The sequence below is a fragment of the Oncorhynchus gorbuscha genome, linkage group LG11 (assembly GCF_021184085.1).
Source record: "Oncorhynchus gorbuscha isolate QuinsamMale2020 ecotype Even-year linkage group LG11, OgorEven_v1.0, whole genome shotgun sequence".
Lineage (NCBI taxonomy): Eukaryota > Metazoa > Chordata > Actinopteri > Salmoniformes > Salmonidae > Oncorhynchus > Oncorhynchus gorbuscha.
The window spans coordinates 33861461-33879712 of NC_060183.1; the positions used below are offsets into that span (position 1 = coordinate 33861461).

At 41.5% G+C, this 18252-nt stretch overlaps 1 protein-coding gene across 2 annotated transcripts in view; it reads right to left on the bottom strand.

The window, feature by feature from the left end:
* Positions 1-18252, bottom strand: part of LOC124048539 (cadherin-23-like) — a 548925-nt gene that overhangs the window by 484875 nt on the left and 45798 nt on the right. For both annotated transcript variants that reach the window (XM_046369416.1, XM_046369417.1), the window contains exon 2: positions 1760-1857. In XM_046369416.1, coding sequence (XP_046225372.1) covers positions 1760-1844 — 85 coding nt within the window. In that variant the 5' untranslated portion in view covers positions 1845-1857. The remainder of the gene's footprint in view (positions 1-1759; positions 1858-18252) is intronic.

Sequence of the window (18252 nt, forward strand, 5' to 3'; positions counted from 1 at the left end):
CACATTCCCTTCGGCAAATCAGACCATGACTCCATTTTGCTCCTACCATCCTATAGGCAGAAACTCAAACAGGATGTACCTGCGACTAGAACCATTCAACGCTGGTCTGACCAATCGGAATTCACGCTTCAAGATTATTTTGATCACGCGGACTGGGAAATGTTCCAGGCAGCTTCAGAGAATAACATTGATGTATACGCTGACTCTGTGAATGAGTTTATTAGGAAGTGCAGAAACCATCAATAGATGGCGGCTTTCGTGCAAAACTGAAAGCGTGAACCACCGCATTTACACAACATCGACGGGAAAGTAGTGGAGAAGGTGGAAAGTTTTAAGTTCCTCGCCGTGCATATCACAGACTAACGTAAATGGGCCATCCATGCAGACAGTGTGGTGAAGAAGGTGCAACAGCTCCTCTTCAACCTCAGGGTGCTGAATACATTTGTTTTGTCACCTAAAAACCTGACAAACTTTTACAGATGCACAATATCACCGCCTGGTACGGCAACTGCACCACCCTCAACCGCAAGGAACTCCAGAGGGTGGTGTGGTCTGCACAACACATCACCGGGGGGGGAAACTACCTGTCTTCCTGGACACCTACAACTAGTGATGTCACAGGAAGGACAAAAAGTGGCTGTTCACCCTGCTGCCATCCAGAAGGCGAGGTCAGTACAGGTGCATCAAAGCTGGGACCGAGAGACTGAAAAACAGCTTCTATCCAAAGGCTATCAAACTGTTAAATAGCAATCACTAACTCAGAGAGGCTGATGACTAGATACAGACTCAAATCATTGACACTTTAATAAATGGATCACTAGTCACGTTAAATGACGACACTTTAACAATGATTAAATATCCTACATTACTCATCTCATGTATATACTGTATCTTATACCATCTATTACATCTGCCTATGCTGCTCGGCCATCGCTCATCCATATACAGTGGGGCAAAAAAGTATTTAGTCAGCCACCAATTGTGCAAGTTCTCCCACTTAAAAAGATGAGAGAGGTCTGTAATTTTCATCATAGGTACACTTCAACTATGACAGATAAAATGAGAATAAGAAATCCATAAAATCACATTCTGGATTTTTTATGAATTTATTTGCAAATTATGGTGGAAAATAAGTATTTGGTCAATAACAAAAGTTTATCTCAATACTTTGTTATATACCATTTGTTGGCAATGACAGAGGTCAAACGTTTTCTGTAAGTCTTCACAAGGTTTTCAAACACTGTTGCTGGTATTTTGGCCCATTCCTCCATGCAGATCTCCTCTAGAGCAGTGATGTTTTGGGGCTGTTGCTGGGCAACATGATGTTGTGGATTTATATTTTTGCCTGAAGATCTTTTCCTTTTTTCTTTATTAAATCACCGTCTCTAGTACTGCTGTGTCTGCCTCATCTTCTGGGTTATGCCGACTATTAGTGGCTCAGTTTACTAAGTGACTGTTTCTCACACTAGAGACCTGAGTTCGTAACCGTGTCCTGACAGTTCAGGCAGACATATTGTTCAAGATGGATCACCAGGTATAGATGAAGAAAGCTAGACTAAAGAGACAAGAAGTGATAAGAGGGATTGGCGATTGATAGATATGTAAAACAAAACAAAAATAATTATAAGGGAGGAAAATGTGGGTTTTGAGAAGAGGAGAGGGAGGAGAACAAAAGGAATGTAGGAGTGGAATGTGATTTCATGGAAGGATATGAGAGAGGGATAACATGGAGAGTAAATAGTAAGTAGTGAGGACTCACCTTCGCAAAAGGAGTTTAGGATGAAGAAGGATAGGAGAAGCTTGGCCACCGTCATCCTGCCACCGAAACCCACACTCCACAACATTGCCTGCTCCACACTGCAACAAACACACACATAGTACACATTCAGTGTGTGTGTTTTAAGAAAATTCAAATTTTCTAGAGTGAAAATGTACATTTATGACTGTAAGTACTGTTCCCTGAAGGAGGGAAATGAGGTACAACACAGCTATGGGGAATTTGCACGCAAGGGCCCTCTACTGAAGAACATTAGAATCACGCCTGACACGGCCAATGAACACCAAGCCCCGCCTTCCAAAGGTGATAAACCCGAGGTATGGATTCGTTCATTCAAATCAGTACTGCTCTTGTTCAAGCCTCTTAATATAGGAAAGAGGAGCCAACTGAAGAGTCCAACAGAATATTTATTATTGCTCCCATCTGTCACATGCACCTATGTTAGCTTTTTCAAAAGCTCTAAAACTGGCAAATATTATGTTCAAAGTAGTCCAATCTACAGAATAAACCAACAGACCACTCCAATAACATTTTCAGTAACGGTTACAGAATATTTTTTTCGTTTCTATGGATGTGATATGTTGTTTATCTACCTGAATGCACTGACTGTAAATCACTCTGGATTAGAACGAATCATAGATGTCTAGGCTGTTTCACAAGTTTGAACATCACAGTACAGTAAGGCATAGTTTAGTACAGTAGAGTACGATATGGTATGTTACGGTACAGGACAGTAGAGTTGATTTAATAGAATAGACTACAGTACACTAGAGTATAGTATAGTTTAATTCCGGACATCTGTGGACGTTGGAATATATCATTATCCAACACATCCATGATTTTTATTGAGAAGTCAAATGAATCTACCAGGTAACTCCATCAGTCCAAAACCCTCACTCAGACTAAAAACGAGTTTAAACTAGGCTTGGTTATACTAGATTTCACGACAACTTTACCTTTCCTTTCTTGCAATCAGTTTCAAACAGAACATCCACTTCCGCCATTGCTCCGACCCAGATCTAAAGAATGACCTTCACAATGATGCTTGCGATCTGATGGCTACGAACCCTTGTCAATCATTACTGCCAAACACCACATCTAGAGAGTGGCGGTTTTAGCATATAAATCTTGGTAAGCACTTTGAATTCAGAACATGGGCGTTCTTACAGTATTCTCCCTGTACACCAAGTTAGAACCGTAGGATAAATAACAGGGGAATATAAGCAGACAATGAAAGCTTTTACAATATTTGATGATGACATTTCCCTTAATTTGTGACTAGGGGGCAGTATTTTCATTTTTGGAAAAATAATGTTCCCGTAGTAAACAGGATATTTTGTCAGGACAATATGCTAGAATATGCATATAATTGACAGCTTAGGATAGAAAACACTCAAAATTTTCCAAAACTGTAAAAATATTGTCTGTGAGTATAACAGAACTGATATTGCAGGAAAAATCCAATCCGGAAGTGACTCATCTTTTGAAAGCTCTGCGTTCCAATGCGTCCCTATTGAGCAGTGAATTGGCTATCAACCAGATTACTTTTTCTCCGTATTCCCCAAGGCGTCTACAGCATTGTGACGTAGTTTTACGCATTTATGTTAAAGAATACCCGTAAGAGGCTACATTGCGCAACTGGTCACCTGATGGCTCCCAGAGTGATTCTCGCGTAAAATACAGAGGTAGCCATTATTCCAATCGGTCCTACTGAAAAACCAATTGTCCCGGTGGATATATTATCGAATAGATATTTGAAAAACACCTTGAGGATTGATTATAAACAACGTTTGCCATGTTTCTGTTGATATTATGGAGCTAATTTGGAATATTTTTCGGCGTTTGTGACTGCAATTTCCGGGCGGTTTCTGAGCCAAACGTGAAGAATAAACGGAGCTATTTCGCCTACATAAATAATATTTCTGGAAAAAAGGAACATTGGCTATCTAACTGGGAGTCTCGTGAGTGAAAACATCTGAAGCTCATCAAAGGTAAACGATTTAATTTGATTGCTTTTCTGATCTCCGTGACCAAGTTACCTGCTGCTGGCTGGACAAAATGCTATGCTAGGCTATCGATAAACGTACACAAATGCTTGTCTAGCTTTGGCTGTAAAGCATATTTTGAAAATCTGAGATGACAGGGTGATTAACAAAATGCTAAACTGCGTCTCAATATATTTCACTTGTGATTTTGAATATAAATATTTTCTATGAATATTTAAGTCCGTTGCGTTATGCTAATTAGTGTCAGTCGATGATTACGCTCCCGCACGCGGGATGGGGAGTCACTAGAGGTTAAACAGGCTTTAGGCTGTATGTGCACCACCAAGTCAGAACAGTAGTTCTGATGGGAAGAGGGACCAAATTCTTAGGGTGAGCTACTGGGTAACTAATAGCTTACTACACAACATACAATTAGTATTACTTTATACTTATCTCCCTGCCATATTACATAATTTATGCAGCAGCATACAATACATATTTTTGGACCGCTATGCTGTGCTCACTTGAACAGAAAGGTGGTCCTTCTTGAGGCCAAACTTTGTTGTCAAATTCTGGCATTCTCTGGATTTATGGGGTTTAAGAGAACTGGGAACTCAACAACAACAAAAATAGTTTAATCATGATGTCAGTGATCTTCAGGTCAGAGCTCTAGAAAGAGGCCCGAGATCTCAACTTGGAATTATGAGTTGGATGACCGTTCAAAACGTTTTTTTCCCAGTTGGAGCTTGTTTCTTTACAAGTTTCCAGTTGTCTTGAACGCACTAAGGTCTGAGATGTCCAAGTTCCGAGTTTCTAGATGTTTTGAGCACGGCAGAAGGAATGCTGGTTTGACAGCATGGCCAATGTATTCAATCTTTTCTGGCCAATATGTATTAGGTGTGAATGTTTATCCTTTTAAGCTTGGAAAAGAGACCAGACTTGGACCACACATCCTCTCCACCAAATAGTAGGCAGGGGAAGCAAAATAGTGATTGCTTTGCGACGCTCACAGTTAGCCACTGATTCCTTCCAAACCACTCATTGTTGAATATGCAATTTCCAAACTGTTGTTTAATGTTTAGGTCCAATGGCCGATGGCCAATGAGCACCGATACATGTAATCTATAATTTATCTTCATATGTTTTAGATTGACAAACTTCAAAGTAATGACTCGGGACGTCGGGTTTGATATGAAAGCTTCTTTGTAATAATACTTGTTCACGTTACATTTAATAACTTTAGATTCTACAGAGCAATGCAGGTAAGATGCTAGTGGAAAATCAGCTTAATCACTTTGCACCTGCACATAACTGGCGCGTTATCTCTCTCATTCCTGTCGCAAGGCATTCTGGAACTTGTAGTCAAATTCAATACAAACCAATACAATTGCATATGTAAATAACTGTAAAGAAATATCTTTAGATACAGCTCCATGAATTAACTTAAACATTAACTCTGTAACACATTAAAGTTACAACAATATGACAAGATTGTTGAGTCATGATGATGACTACTTGTCTCGCTAAGATTTTGAAAGTATGATGTTGACATGATCAGTCCAATCAAAGCTACAGTTGATATAACATTATTTGACAGACATATCTGTCTGGACAGGGGAAGGAAATAACAGGTGATTGAGTCCAGGTGAGTCCAAATGATCGCTGATGCGCGTGACGAATGAAGCAGGTGTGCGTAATGATGTTGGCAAGAATGCGTAATGCTGGGGAGCAGGTGTGACAGTACTCCCCCCTCCCCTAGGGGGCAACACCCGGCGTCCCACCTGGGTGGGCCTGACGGGCTGGCCGAGGCACGGGCACTGGGCAAGCCGGCTGGGGGTAAAATCTTGACCAGCTGGCAGAGGCGTGGTAGCCTGGTGAGCCGGCTGAGGCCTGACGTGGGATGTGTGCCTGCCGAGCCATCCAGGGCAAGGAAACCTCTCGAGCCAGTTAGGAATTCTGATGAGCTGGCTTAGGCACCCCTGGTTCTATCGGCGGCGGCCCCTGGACCCGATGTCACCACTAACCGAAATGCCAGCACACCCTGATGCGCCGTTTGATGGCTTCCGCATTCTGTAAGGACCGCTGCTGAAGTCGGGAAGCAGGTACGGGGAGTCAAACATTTAATGAGGAACAGACAAGGAACAAGACAGGAACAGTGTCAGCACATGGGTGACAAAACGGCATACGAATGTTAATGCGGAAGCGGGGGACAGACAGATATAAGGAAGGAAATAACAGGTGATTGAGTCCAGGTGAGTCCAAATGATTGCTGATGCATGTGACGAGGGAATCAGGTGTGTGTAATGATGGTGGCAGGAGTGTGTAATGCTGTGGAGCCCGGCGTCCTCGAGCTCCAGGGAGAAGTGCGGGAGCAGGCGTGACACTGACTACTAATGGATGGGGAATTTAACATGAACTGCTCATTTACACACTCTTTAATGCCTCATAATCAGGATATCTAGGTGTTAATGACCTCGTGAAACTCACTGTCTGTCTGGCAAAATATTTAAATAAAGAAGGGAAGTGTTAATTATATTTAGAGAGAGAGAGCTTATCTGTTAGCACAGCATCATTAGGCCAACTGTAAGGTTGATATTAATTAGGCATAATCACACTTAATATGAGGAGGGCATAATTAAGCTTCTTGCTAATTGCAGTGTTTGTTTACTGGTATTTACTGTTAATGTCACCGAGTTGAGTGTTGGGTCTAGTGGGGTGCCACAAGGGAACATGACTCGACACTTACATTTTATCCACATCTCATTTCAAGGACTGGGGTGTATTTCATTTGTGCACATTGTAGAAGACTATTGCAAAACATTTTGCAACTAAAATGAGTTTATTTTTCAAGTAGATACCTCCCTGTTTCGGCCTGTTTGTTTCCTTTTGGTTTCCAGTGGATACACCCCTGATACACTGTATGTTAGGGAGATGTCACACTCCCTAAATCTGGATTTTACTTCTTACCCTTCAAATAACATGTGTAAATGTATAGCTTAATGTCAATAATGAACACAAGGCAAGGTCAAGGAAGAACAAATGATGTTATTCTGGGTAAAAAAATATATTTTCAACTGGTCCTCTATATTATGGTCACCACAAAAAAAGATAAAATAACATGAACATGATGACAGCATAAACCTGTGCTGCCCCTGGGCAATGTTCAGTTACCAAACATTGAATATTCAAATAGATACACTACATGACCAAACATCTCGAACATCTCATTCCAAAATCATGGGCATTAATATGGTCTTGGTCCCCTTTGCTGCTATAACAGCCTCCATTCTTCTGGGAAGGCTTTCCACTAGATGTTTTAACACAGCTGCAGGGACTTTCATTCAGCCACGAGCATTAGTGAGGTCGGCACTAATGTTGATATATTAGGCCTGGCTCGCAGTCGGTGTTCCAATTCATGCCATATCTGTATGGATCTCGCTTTGTACAGGTGGGCATTGTCATACTGAAACAGGAAAAGGCATTCCCAAAACTGTTGCCCCAAAGTTGGAAGCACATAATCGTCTACAATGTCATTGTACACTGTAGCGTTAAGACTTCCCATCACTGGAGCTAAAGGGCCTAGCCCAAACCTTTTGTATATACATTATATGTGTACTGATCAAACATGTGACTCACCACCTCGATTCTGTCTTACGTTGCAAAATGGGAAATGGTGTTTTTTACATTGGATAAAAGTAGAGACTCAGGGCTACACCATGGTATCTCATACACTGCATTTGAGGAACAATGGGGAAATAATTCTGCTTGTAAACTCACTTTTGAGAAAATCGCCTTTGAATGTTTTGGTATCTGATGAAGAGCTCTTCTTTGTCTACACCCATTCAGTATCGTTCACAGCCTCTTAAGCATTAGCCCCACCCATCTCGTTTCACTCGAAGCGCACACTTGACACTCTGACCGATGATTTGTTTACCTCTGGATAAAATGAATGAAAACAGCCTAACCAACTCTGCAGTGTCAACAATGCCTAACATTAGTCTCTAACTAGAAAAGCAAACCGCTCTGGGAAACGAATAATAACGTGCGCTAGGGAGCCAGCCAGCTAACATTAGCTAGTTAACGGAACACTTTAGCTTAATACATATAGCTAGCTAGCTAGGTAAACAATTAACCTACCTAGGTAAACAGCGTAATCACACACATCACGTAACATTAGCTAAATGAGCCAGTCAGCTAACATTAGCTAGTTAAACAACAATTAACAAAGTGCCAACAATGCCTAACATTAGACTCTAACTAGAAAAGCAAACAGCTCTGGGAAACAAATAATAGCATCCGCTAGGGAGCCAGCCAGCTAACGTTAGCTAGCTAACAGTACACTTTAGCTTAAGACATATAGCGAGCTAGCTAGGTAAAATAATTTACCTAGCTTGGTAAACAACGTTTAAGATCACACGTCACGTAAGGTTAGCTAACGAGACAGACAGCTAATGTTAGCTAGTTAAACAACAATAAACAAAGTGCCAACAATGTCACAGTGGTGGGAATTAGCCAACAAGGTCCAATGTTAGCTAGCTAACATTAGGCTCTAACTTGAAAAGAAAATGGCTCTGGGAACCAAATAATGTCAGCTAGGGAGCCAGCCAGCTAACATTAGCTAGTTAGCTAACAGTACACTTTAGCTTGAAATTAAACCACTTTCTGTCAAAATTAGAAATGTTTAATATCTGAAAATGTAGCTAGCTATCTTAACTGAATACGTCATGCATTATGGACGCATCTCCCTGGCAGGAGTGCCATACCACGGTTGCCTTATTTTGAAGATGTTATCCGGAGACAGGTGTTTTCTCCATCTCTTCAGCTATCATACTCTAATTCCACTGATCTGAAAACTTGATCCTCCAGGAAGTGGAGAGCAACATTTATGCAGCTCTACTACACAATACATTTTTAAAAGGCCGAGTTCGACACGATTACCAACACAGATTGACGAGCTCAAATAGACAGAAGCCTTTAATATGGCAGACCAATCTCAACTCCTCCCTTGGCATGTCCAGCCCACTCATTATATCAGCCAATCATGGCTAGTGGGAAGGTTGCCTTAACCAACAAGGCTAGTAATTTAACAATTTTATTCATATTTACAGATGGCATACAAGTTTGTATTAATGCACATGAAAGTTCACGTTTGAGAAGGCATTTTCTGCCACAAAAAAATAGTATATATAATAGGATTTTTTTTTTATATTCACGTTCACACGGCTCTTTTGTGAAGTCGTGACTTGCGACAAAAGCATATTTTCCTGAATCGGGTCACAAGTATAAACGCAACATGAAACAATTTAAACTATTTTACTGAGTTACAGTTCATATAAGGAAATCAGTCAATTGAAATATATGCATTAGGCCCTAATCTATGGATTTCACATGACTGGGCAGGGGCACAGCCATGGGTGTACCTGGGAGGGCATAGGTTGGACATACTGCCAAATTCTCTAAGGCAGCTTATGGTAGAGTAATAAACATTAAATTATCTGGCAACAGCTCTGGTGGACATTCCTGCAGTCAGCATGCAAATTGCACACATCCTCAAAATTTGACACATCTGTGGCATTGTGTTGAGTGACAAAACTACACATTTTAGAGTAACCTTTTATTGTGCCCAGCACAGGGTGCACCTGTGTAATGGTCATATTTAATCAGCTTCTTGATAACCCATCCACCTGACAGGTATGGCATATCTTTGCAGAGTGAAATGCTCATTAAAAGAGAAACAATGCTCACTAAAATAGATAAACAATATTTTGTGCGTAATACACTTTTCTGGGATCTTTTATTTCAGCTCATGAAACATGAGACTAACACTTTTGTCATAACTCTCCTGTGAGGATCCAATGATCAGCTTGGCAATGATTGACAAGTAACCTGGCCCTCTCTCACCCACAGAAGAGGGGAGAGGGGTGCTGGGCCGCTTTTTGACACCTCACACCTGGTCGTAAATGTTATGCAGCAGAGGACTCTCTGGCTCTCTAGTATCAGCGAAAGGAATATCTTTGTTCACAGACTTTTGCCCTAAACTCTATCATCCAAAAAGTGGATAATGGAACAATAATTCTATCATAAATTATGTGTGAAATGGTCATTGGGGACCTAAAGAATAATAAGGTCATATTGTTTGTCATTTTGTGATGTTATTAAAAACTGTATGAACCAAATACTGTAACTTTGGAAGGAAACCCCCTTTAGCTGTCAAGTTTTGACAGATTAAAGTATTTTTGTTAAGATATTATTGCGATTTTGATTTTCGAATGAGATAAGTGTGAGTCAGTGAGCGAGTGAGGCCCGTCAGTGGACAGCTCAGACAATGCCGAAACCCTACCTGACTTCTCAGAGATCGGGCCTTTCATAATTGATTATACTTACACACACACCCTTCTCGCTCTCTCTCTTTCCTAGCCTAACAAGGCCTCACTTGTCTGTTAAATGAATTTGCTTACAATTTCATTTCCAGCGTGTATCTTTTTTTGCATTATTCCCCTCTAACCCACTTTGTTTTGCTTCACACTGTATTTACTCTAGGGCTGAGTGATAATGGCCAAAATATTATATCATGGTATTTTTTTTTAATTACGTATTTTACATTTTTTTAATACTGTTCAATTAAACTTCAACCCACAAAAAAAGTAATAATCTTCATCAATTTCTGCATTTGAGATCATTACGTAGGGCTACCACGCAGGACTGCATGATATGGGCAAGCAATTTGGGCCTTATTTTTAACCAAATGTTGCAATTTGAATTGTGATTTAGAGCAAAACACTTGGGATAACTGTTGGAATCATGGAAATAGAATGTCTATTCTAATTATATAGTTAGAATATAATAGTGGGCACTTTTAATAGTATTGTTTGACATGACAACGAATGAAAATGCCAGGGAGGAATTATTTTGACAGGGTAAGATAGGTGTTGATAGGTGTGTCCTAGGGGACCCTATACTCTTTGGCTACATTGACTGAATTTAGAAGATACTGTTGCACAAACAACATGCTGATTTAGGTCTACACCATCACTGGTATTATCAGGCTGTAAAGCTAGTTAAGCTTGCACTTACTCAGTACGTATTAGCCAGCTAGCAATTAGCATTAGCGGCTAACAATCAGTGGCTAACAAGATTTAGGAACAACTTGCTAAAAGAAAAGACAAACTAGCTGTTTGCAGATGTAAGAAACACAAGCTAATAGTGTAATTATAGAATGCTAATAGATGTATATTAAAAGGCTAAGTGACAACTGCATCGTTGTCATCAACATTGTTGCATATGCATTGACCATGCAGACTGAACGCAAGTGTCTCGTGGTCGAGGACCAACAAATGCGCTCCTTGAGTGACAGGAACCGGGGCTAGGTCTGTGTGGAAAGCGGCATAGAGAGAGAGAGAGTGAAGAGAGACGACTCAAGTAGCGATTTTTAAACTACGTATAAAAATGGTTGTTACACACTCCGTATCACATTTAACAAACCAAACTTTAAAATGCCGTTATAAAAGGTCAAGTAAAAACCCAAACCGGTCCGTGCATCAATACAGGTATATCGCAAAAAACGGTATACCGCCCAGTCCTAATTTATTCCCTTCAGTACAAAGGAGAGGCAGAGAGGGAAACCAGCCTGTCTCTCAGGAATCCAACAGCAAAGCTGGAAGGTATAATCCAAAGGTAAATAAACAGCCTAAAAACCTGTGTGAAATACAGTAAAATAAAGTTCCCATTCAGTCTCTGGTATGCTGTTTGAGATACGGCACATGGTGGATTCAATTCATCCAAATAAAGAGAAATGTTCAGGTGAGGCAGAAAGAGACCGGAAAGGTAGAGAAGATAATAGTAGTGGTGTGTCAGTGCACGTGTGTCAGTGCAAATGGGGACATTTGTTTTCATCTGTTTCCTCAGCATTATTGCAGATAGCGTTCAACACCCTTGTCTCCTCTCCACTGCGGTTTCCTGTAGCCCTCTATAGCCTTTCTCTCCTTCTCTCTACCCTCTTTACATCCTTTCCCTGCTGTGCCCTGGAGACCTTAGAGACCCTGCTCTCCACCATCTCTCTCTCCTCATACCCTCTACCTCCCCCTATCCCAGCCTCTTTCACTTCCCCCTTTCCCTCCATTCCCTGCTGGGCCCTGGGTCCCTCTTCTCCCCCTCTCTCCCCCATGGCTGTGGTCCTGTAGCAGGGGAGATTAAGTCCACTCAGTGGGTGCACAGAGAGGGCCTTAGCATCACGCCTCAGTGTGTGTGTGTGCAAGTGCGTGTGATTGTGTGTGCGTGTCTGTGTGTGCCGAGGAATGTTCCACACAGAACCTGAGTGACCCGGGGAGCAGTTCATGTGTTATATAATCTCCTACTTCAGCAGTGCTTATCAGTAAAGCATAAAATGCCTGAGGCAGTATTAGCTAGTATTAGCTGCAAATCCTGGAGCAATGTTAAACTGATCCAATCTAGCCAAACACAAATTAGTGCTATAAAGCAGTGGAAGTAAATAATGATAGACTCATTAGAGTTGTGTTAAAGGTGCAATAAGCAGAAATCCGCCATTTCCTGGTTGCTAAAATTCTAATAGTTTGTGACAAAACAAGCAATGTATAGTGTAGAGAATCATTGTACCATTTAAACCGCAGTGAAATATATTTTCAATAAACCAAAATATTGTATTTTCAGCTGTTTGAAGATGGTGTACAAAACCAAAAGTAAAAGACCCAAAAACAAAAAACTTGGGCCTCCTGAGTGGCGTAGTGGTCTAAGGCACTGCATCACAGTGCTAGCTGTGTCACTAGAGATCCTGGTTTGAGTCTAGGTTCTCGACCGGGAGACCGATGGGGCGGCGCACAATTGGCCCAGCGTTGTCCGGTAGGGGAGGGTTTGGCCGACAGGGATGTCCTTGTCCCATTGAGCTCTAGCGACTCCTGTGGTGCATAGACTGTAACTACTAATTGGATACCCTGAAATTGGGGAGAAAAGGGAGTAAAATCATTTACGGAAAAAAGAATGGGATGCATAGAAATAGCGCACATAGAACAGTTTCACTGCTTCAAAGTCTTGCTTTCAATGAGACATATATATTCCATATTTAGTGCTCTACATTTGACCAGGGCCCAAAGGGTGTAGCCATGGTGTAGAGCAGGAATAGTCAATAACAACACACTTCCAGACCAGTGTTTATCATTACTTAAAAACACAAAGGGGTCTGATTGCGTTTAAATGGTACGCTATTCCCTATGTAGTGCACTACTTTTGACCAGGGTCCATAAGGCTCTGGTCAAAAGTAGTGCCCTAGGTAGGGAATACGGTGAATTCGGGACATAGCCCATGTGTTCAATGGGACCTGGATTAAGCAGCATTTAAAAGCATAGTTATATGTTTCATATGTGGACAAACAATGATCTAATTTATATTTTTGGCAAAACAAAAGAGTGCTCTATAGCTTTGACACAACGTTGTCCTAACCCAATCAATCACTCACATACTGAAAGGCGCACCCACAAAACACACAAAATGACACACACCTCTGCTACCACAGTCTCATCACTAATCCCTCTCCCAAACGTTAAGGACATCTCTGAGATGACGGATGGATGAGTGGATAAGACTCACCCCTGGACAGGTTTGGTTCTACAAGGCACAGACCGAATAAGGCAAAAGATAGAGTCCTGCAGAAGACGTAGAGAGCAGTGAGGCGGGCCCCAACGCTACACACTGTCCTCTCTACCGCAGCTTCCCACCCCCCTCATCCCCATTGTCACTATCCATATCTCAATCTCCCTGTCTCTCTCTCTTTCCCTGACTCCCTCTGTCAAAGTCACTGCTCATCTCCTGGTCTCTCACCACCACCCCCTCACATGCTCCCTCTTCTCCTCCGCTCCTCTTTCCATCTCCAGGCATGTCTATTCCTCTCTTGCTTCCCTTCACTTTTCACCTCTCTTGGACAATCTTTCCGTCTTTCCATCCGTTGGCTCTGTCTGTTCCTGGTATTGTCTGCGTCGGGTCTCATCTCGTTCCCTTTCGCTTCAATACACTAATACACTGGGTTACTGGAGAGTAAAAAAAGAGTACTATTAAAGCACTACTACAGTGGAAAGCAATCCACAACCTCATTGCAAACCCATGGCACATTACAAAGCATTTCCCCCACTTCCAACACTGTGCTATTTAAGAGTTTCTCACAAACTCACTTGATGGTTCAAGACCAAGTTCCATACTACCCATACACTCAGTGCAAATCATTTTTACCGTGGAAGTGTAAAGTTAAGCCATTCTAAAGTCCACTGTAACACACAGAACACATTTCCAAAAGGCTCATAATTACTACTACTTCACATTGAAATAGTAGAATAGTTCAGCCGATTTAGCCCATGTAGTACTATACATAAAAATGTTATATGAGGGACATAAAATCTACTACACTATTTCACTGTAACATTAGGTCTTCAATTAAAGTCAGGATAGGCTACACCGCAGAAACGAGTCACTCCTGGTAATTTGGCTAATAACCAGAGCCCATTAAAAGTGCTTTATAGTTTTCTCCTGCTTTCAACCCACAAAAATGTACTACTGTTTAATTACTGGGGGGGAAAGTTTTGGGATCTTTTCTCGTTTATCTCTTGGTAATGTGTGATTAAGACCAAAAAAGTATTGTAAAGTGAAGCGTAATAATATCTGGACCCTCTGGATTGGTTCCAGAGAGGCCCCCTTGTCCAACAGTATCTCTCTGACTCCCACCCGGCCCACAGCACCAGATACTATTGATTACTGTCATGTTTTGTCATATATTGTCTTGTCATTATGCTTTCCCTTCTGTTCGTTTCCCCCTGCTGGTCTTATTAGGTTCGTTCCCTTTTTTCTATCCCTCTCTCTCCCCCTCCCTCTCTCTCCTCTCTCTATCGTTCCGTTCCTGCTCCCAGCTGTTCCTCATTCTCCTAACTCACTCATTTAGTCTTTTTACACCTGTTCCCTATTTTGTCTTCTGATTAGAGTCCCTATTTCTCCCCTTGTTTTCCACTTCTGTCCTTGTCGGATCCTTGTCTATTGTTCACCGTGCTGTGTTTGTGTATCGCCCTGTCGTGTCGTGTTTCCCTCAGATGCTGCGTGGTGAGCAGGTGTCTGAGTCTGCTAAGTTCAAGTGCCTTCCCGAGGCAACCTGCTGTTCAAGATCGAGTCTCCAGTCTGTTCTCGTCATTACGAGTGGAAATTGTGTTTTTTGATTGTATTTTACTTTACTGGATTAAAGACTCTGTTTTCGCCCTGTTTTCGCCAAGTCGCTTTTGGGTCCTCATTCACCTGCATAACAATTTACATGACAATTGTGTCTGACTTAACTTAACCTTGGTGACAACCAATGTCAAGCAAGCACAGCCACACACTTGTTCCAGCACTGTCACACAGAAGAAATACTATGCGGAACAGAGATGCAAGAGATTGAACTTCACTGAGTTCGCCCCATTAGTTTCCACTGTATAGATATTTTTTTCTATGACCAAATCAACATTATATCATCCCCTTTTCTATGTAACAAACAAAAACAAATCTAACTTTGCAAGATTGAGTCTGTGATTTTGCTGTAGGCAGAGCCAAAGCGAAACAGAGTATAAATATCTTGGCAGGGGTAGCCCACAAGCGGTCTTTCAATCACATCACCCCTGAGTGAATGCGCTTTTCAGATCAGTTCAGAGTGCAGAATGTGCACATTTGCTGATATTCTTTGCTAGTTAGCAAGTTATTAGCCCAGTTATTGATAAGTATAGGTCACCAATGAGGAGTTACTACTTCCTACAAGGCTACATTTCAGGCTGTCTTTGAAAAGCATGTTAGGTAAAAAGCTTTAATGTCTTAATTAAAGGGGCAGTGTTGTAATTTAAGACAGGCTTGAATATGCAAATAAGCCAATAGACAGAGGGATAGTCTACATTATCTAATTCTCTGTATGGTAATAATAATACATTTTATTTTGTAAAGTGGTTTCTTGCATCATACAACATAATACAATGCAATTTAAAGTCACATATTTGGCCCATTGTGTTACAGACCATGTAAAACATGAATTAATGTCAAGCTCTTCATAATGTAAAAAACTTTTTAAAAGTCTCATGCAATGTAGGCCTGCATTGAACACCACATATAGGCTACCGTAGGCTATATCATAGAAATCAAAGATATTTCCATGTGAAAATGTTATGGGATTTGCTACATGGTAGGCTTACATTATGCTCAAATAGCCACAATAGCCTATTGGCTACTGTCTAAAACTGTGAGGGTACAGCCTCAGAGTTCACTATAAATGATCATGTTTCTGCTCACAATACCAAAGATTAGCTCAGTACACCCCAAAATTTGAGGGAACAATGTTGAAAACCCCTCTCGAAGCCAGCGCCAGCCAGGGCTCTGGCTCTAGCCTGGAGCCTCCTGGGCAGATCTGTGGATTATCACATCAATCAATGATAGATAGATACATACGTCTCTCCCCTGCTTGCCATGAAAAAAATAATTGCTCATTAGCCGAGTGATCCAAGAGTGATTAGGGGACATTTGGCTGTGTCAGGGATAGAGGGAGGGAGGAAAGGAGGGAGGAAGGATGGCGAGACATCGTTGCTCCGATGAGCTGAGTAATGCCATCTCTCTTATATTTTAATCCGTGTAGTCTCACTCCAGTGGGGATAAAGGCTGTCGCCTGCCTCAGCATTCCTGATTACTGTATGACAACAGTGGGATGATACGAGGGCATCTGGATCGTACTGTAGGTACAGTGGTTTGTGAAAATATTCCCCCCTTGGCATTTTTCCTATTTTGTTGCATTACAACCTGGAATTGAAATTGATTTTTGGGGGGTTTGTATCATTTCATTTACACAGCATGCCTACCACTTTAAAGATGCAAAATACTGAAAACTTGAGCGTGCATAACAATTCACCCCCCCTCCCACTCCCAAAAGTCAATACTTTGAAGAGCCACCTTTTGCAGCAATTACAACTGCAAGTCTCTTGGGGTATGTCTCAAGCTTGGCACATCTGGCCACTGGGATTTTTGTCCATTCTTCAAGGCAAAACTTCTCCAGCTACTTCAATCTGCATGGGTTCCGCTGGTGTACAGCAATCTTTGAGTCATACCACAGATTCTCAATTGGATTGATGTCTGGGCTTTGACTAGGCCATTGCAATACATTTTCCCCCTTAAACCACTTGAGTATTGCTTTAGTAGTATGCTTAGGGTCATTGTCCTGCTGGAAGGTGAACCTCTGTCCCAGCCTCAAATCTCTGGAAGACAAGCATGTTTCCCTCAAGACTTTTGCTGTATTTAAGGCCACCCATCATTCCTTCAATTCTGACCAGTTTCTAAGTCCCTTCCGATGAAAAACACCCCAACAGCATGATGCTGCCACCACCATGCTTCACAGTGGGGATATTGTTCTTGGGTAATGGGAGGTGTTGGCTTTGCGCCAGACATTGCATTTTCCTTGATGGCCAAAAAGCTACATTTTAGTCTCATCTGACCAGAGAACCTTCTTTCTTTGTGTTTGGGGAGTCTCCCACATGCATTTTGGTGAACACCAAGCGTGTTAGCTTATTTTTTTCTTTAAGCAATTACTTTTTTTCTGCCACTCTTCCGTAAAGCCCAGCTCTGTGGAATGTATGACTTAAAGTGGTTCTATGGACGGATACTCCAATCTCCGCTGTGGAGCTTTGCAGCTCCTTCAGGGTTATCGTTGGTCTCTTTGTTGCCTCTCTGATTAATGCCCACCTTGCCTGGTCCGTGAGTGTTGGTGGGCGGCCCTCTCATGGCATGTTTGTTGTGGTGCCATATTATTTAAATGTTTTAATCATGGATTAAACTCCCCTTCATGTTTCTTCACTCATGTAATTCAGAATGACATGTTTGAAATCATACTTTGTAAGGCGTGAAACCCTATTTCATAGCAGACTGCAGTCCAGTGTATAACATACACTACCGTTCAAAAGTTTGGGGTCAAATAGAAATGTCCCTGTTTTTAAAAGAATAGCACATTTTTTTTGCCCATTAAAATAACAGCAAATTGATCAGAAACACAGTGTAGACATTGTTAATGTTGTAAATTACTATTGTAGATGGAAACAGCTGATTGTTAATGGAATATCTACATAGTTGTACAGGGGCCCATTATCAGCAACCATCAATCCTGTGTTCCAATGGCACGTTGTGTTAGCTAATCCAAGTTTATAATTTTAATTGATCATTAGAAAACTATTTTGCAATTATTTTAGCACAGCTGAAAACTGTAGTGCTGATTAAAGAAGCAATACAACTGATCTTCTTTAGACTAGTTGGGTATCTGGTGCATCAGCGTTTGTGGGTTCGATTACAGGCTCAAAATGGACAGAAAGACCTTTCTTCTGAAACTCATCAGCCAGAGTACACAGAGGAGATGGAGGGGTGAGGGTGGGCACAGGATAGAGTCCAAGATAAACTCTTCTCTCCTCGGCTCCAGTAGCTTCCTGAGGCCCATTTGATCCTGCG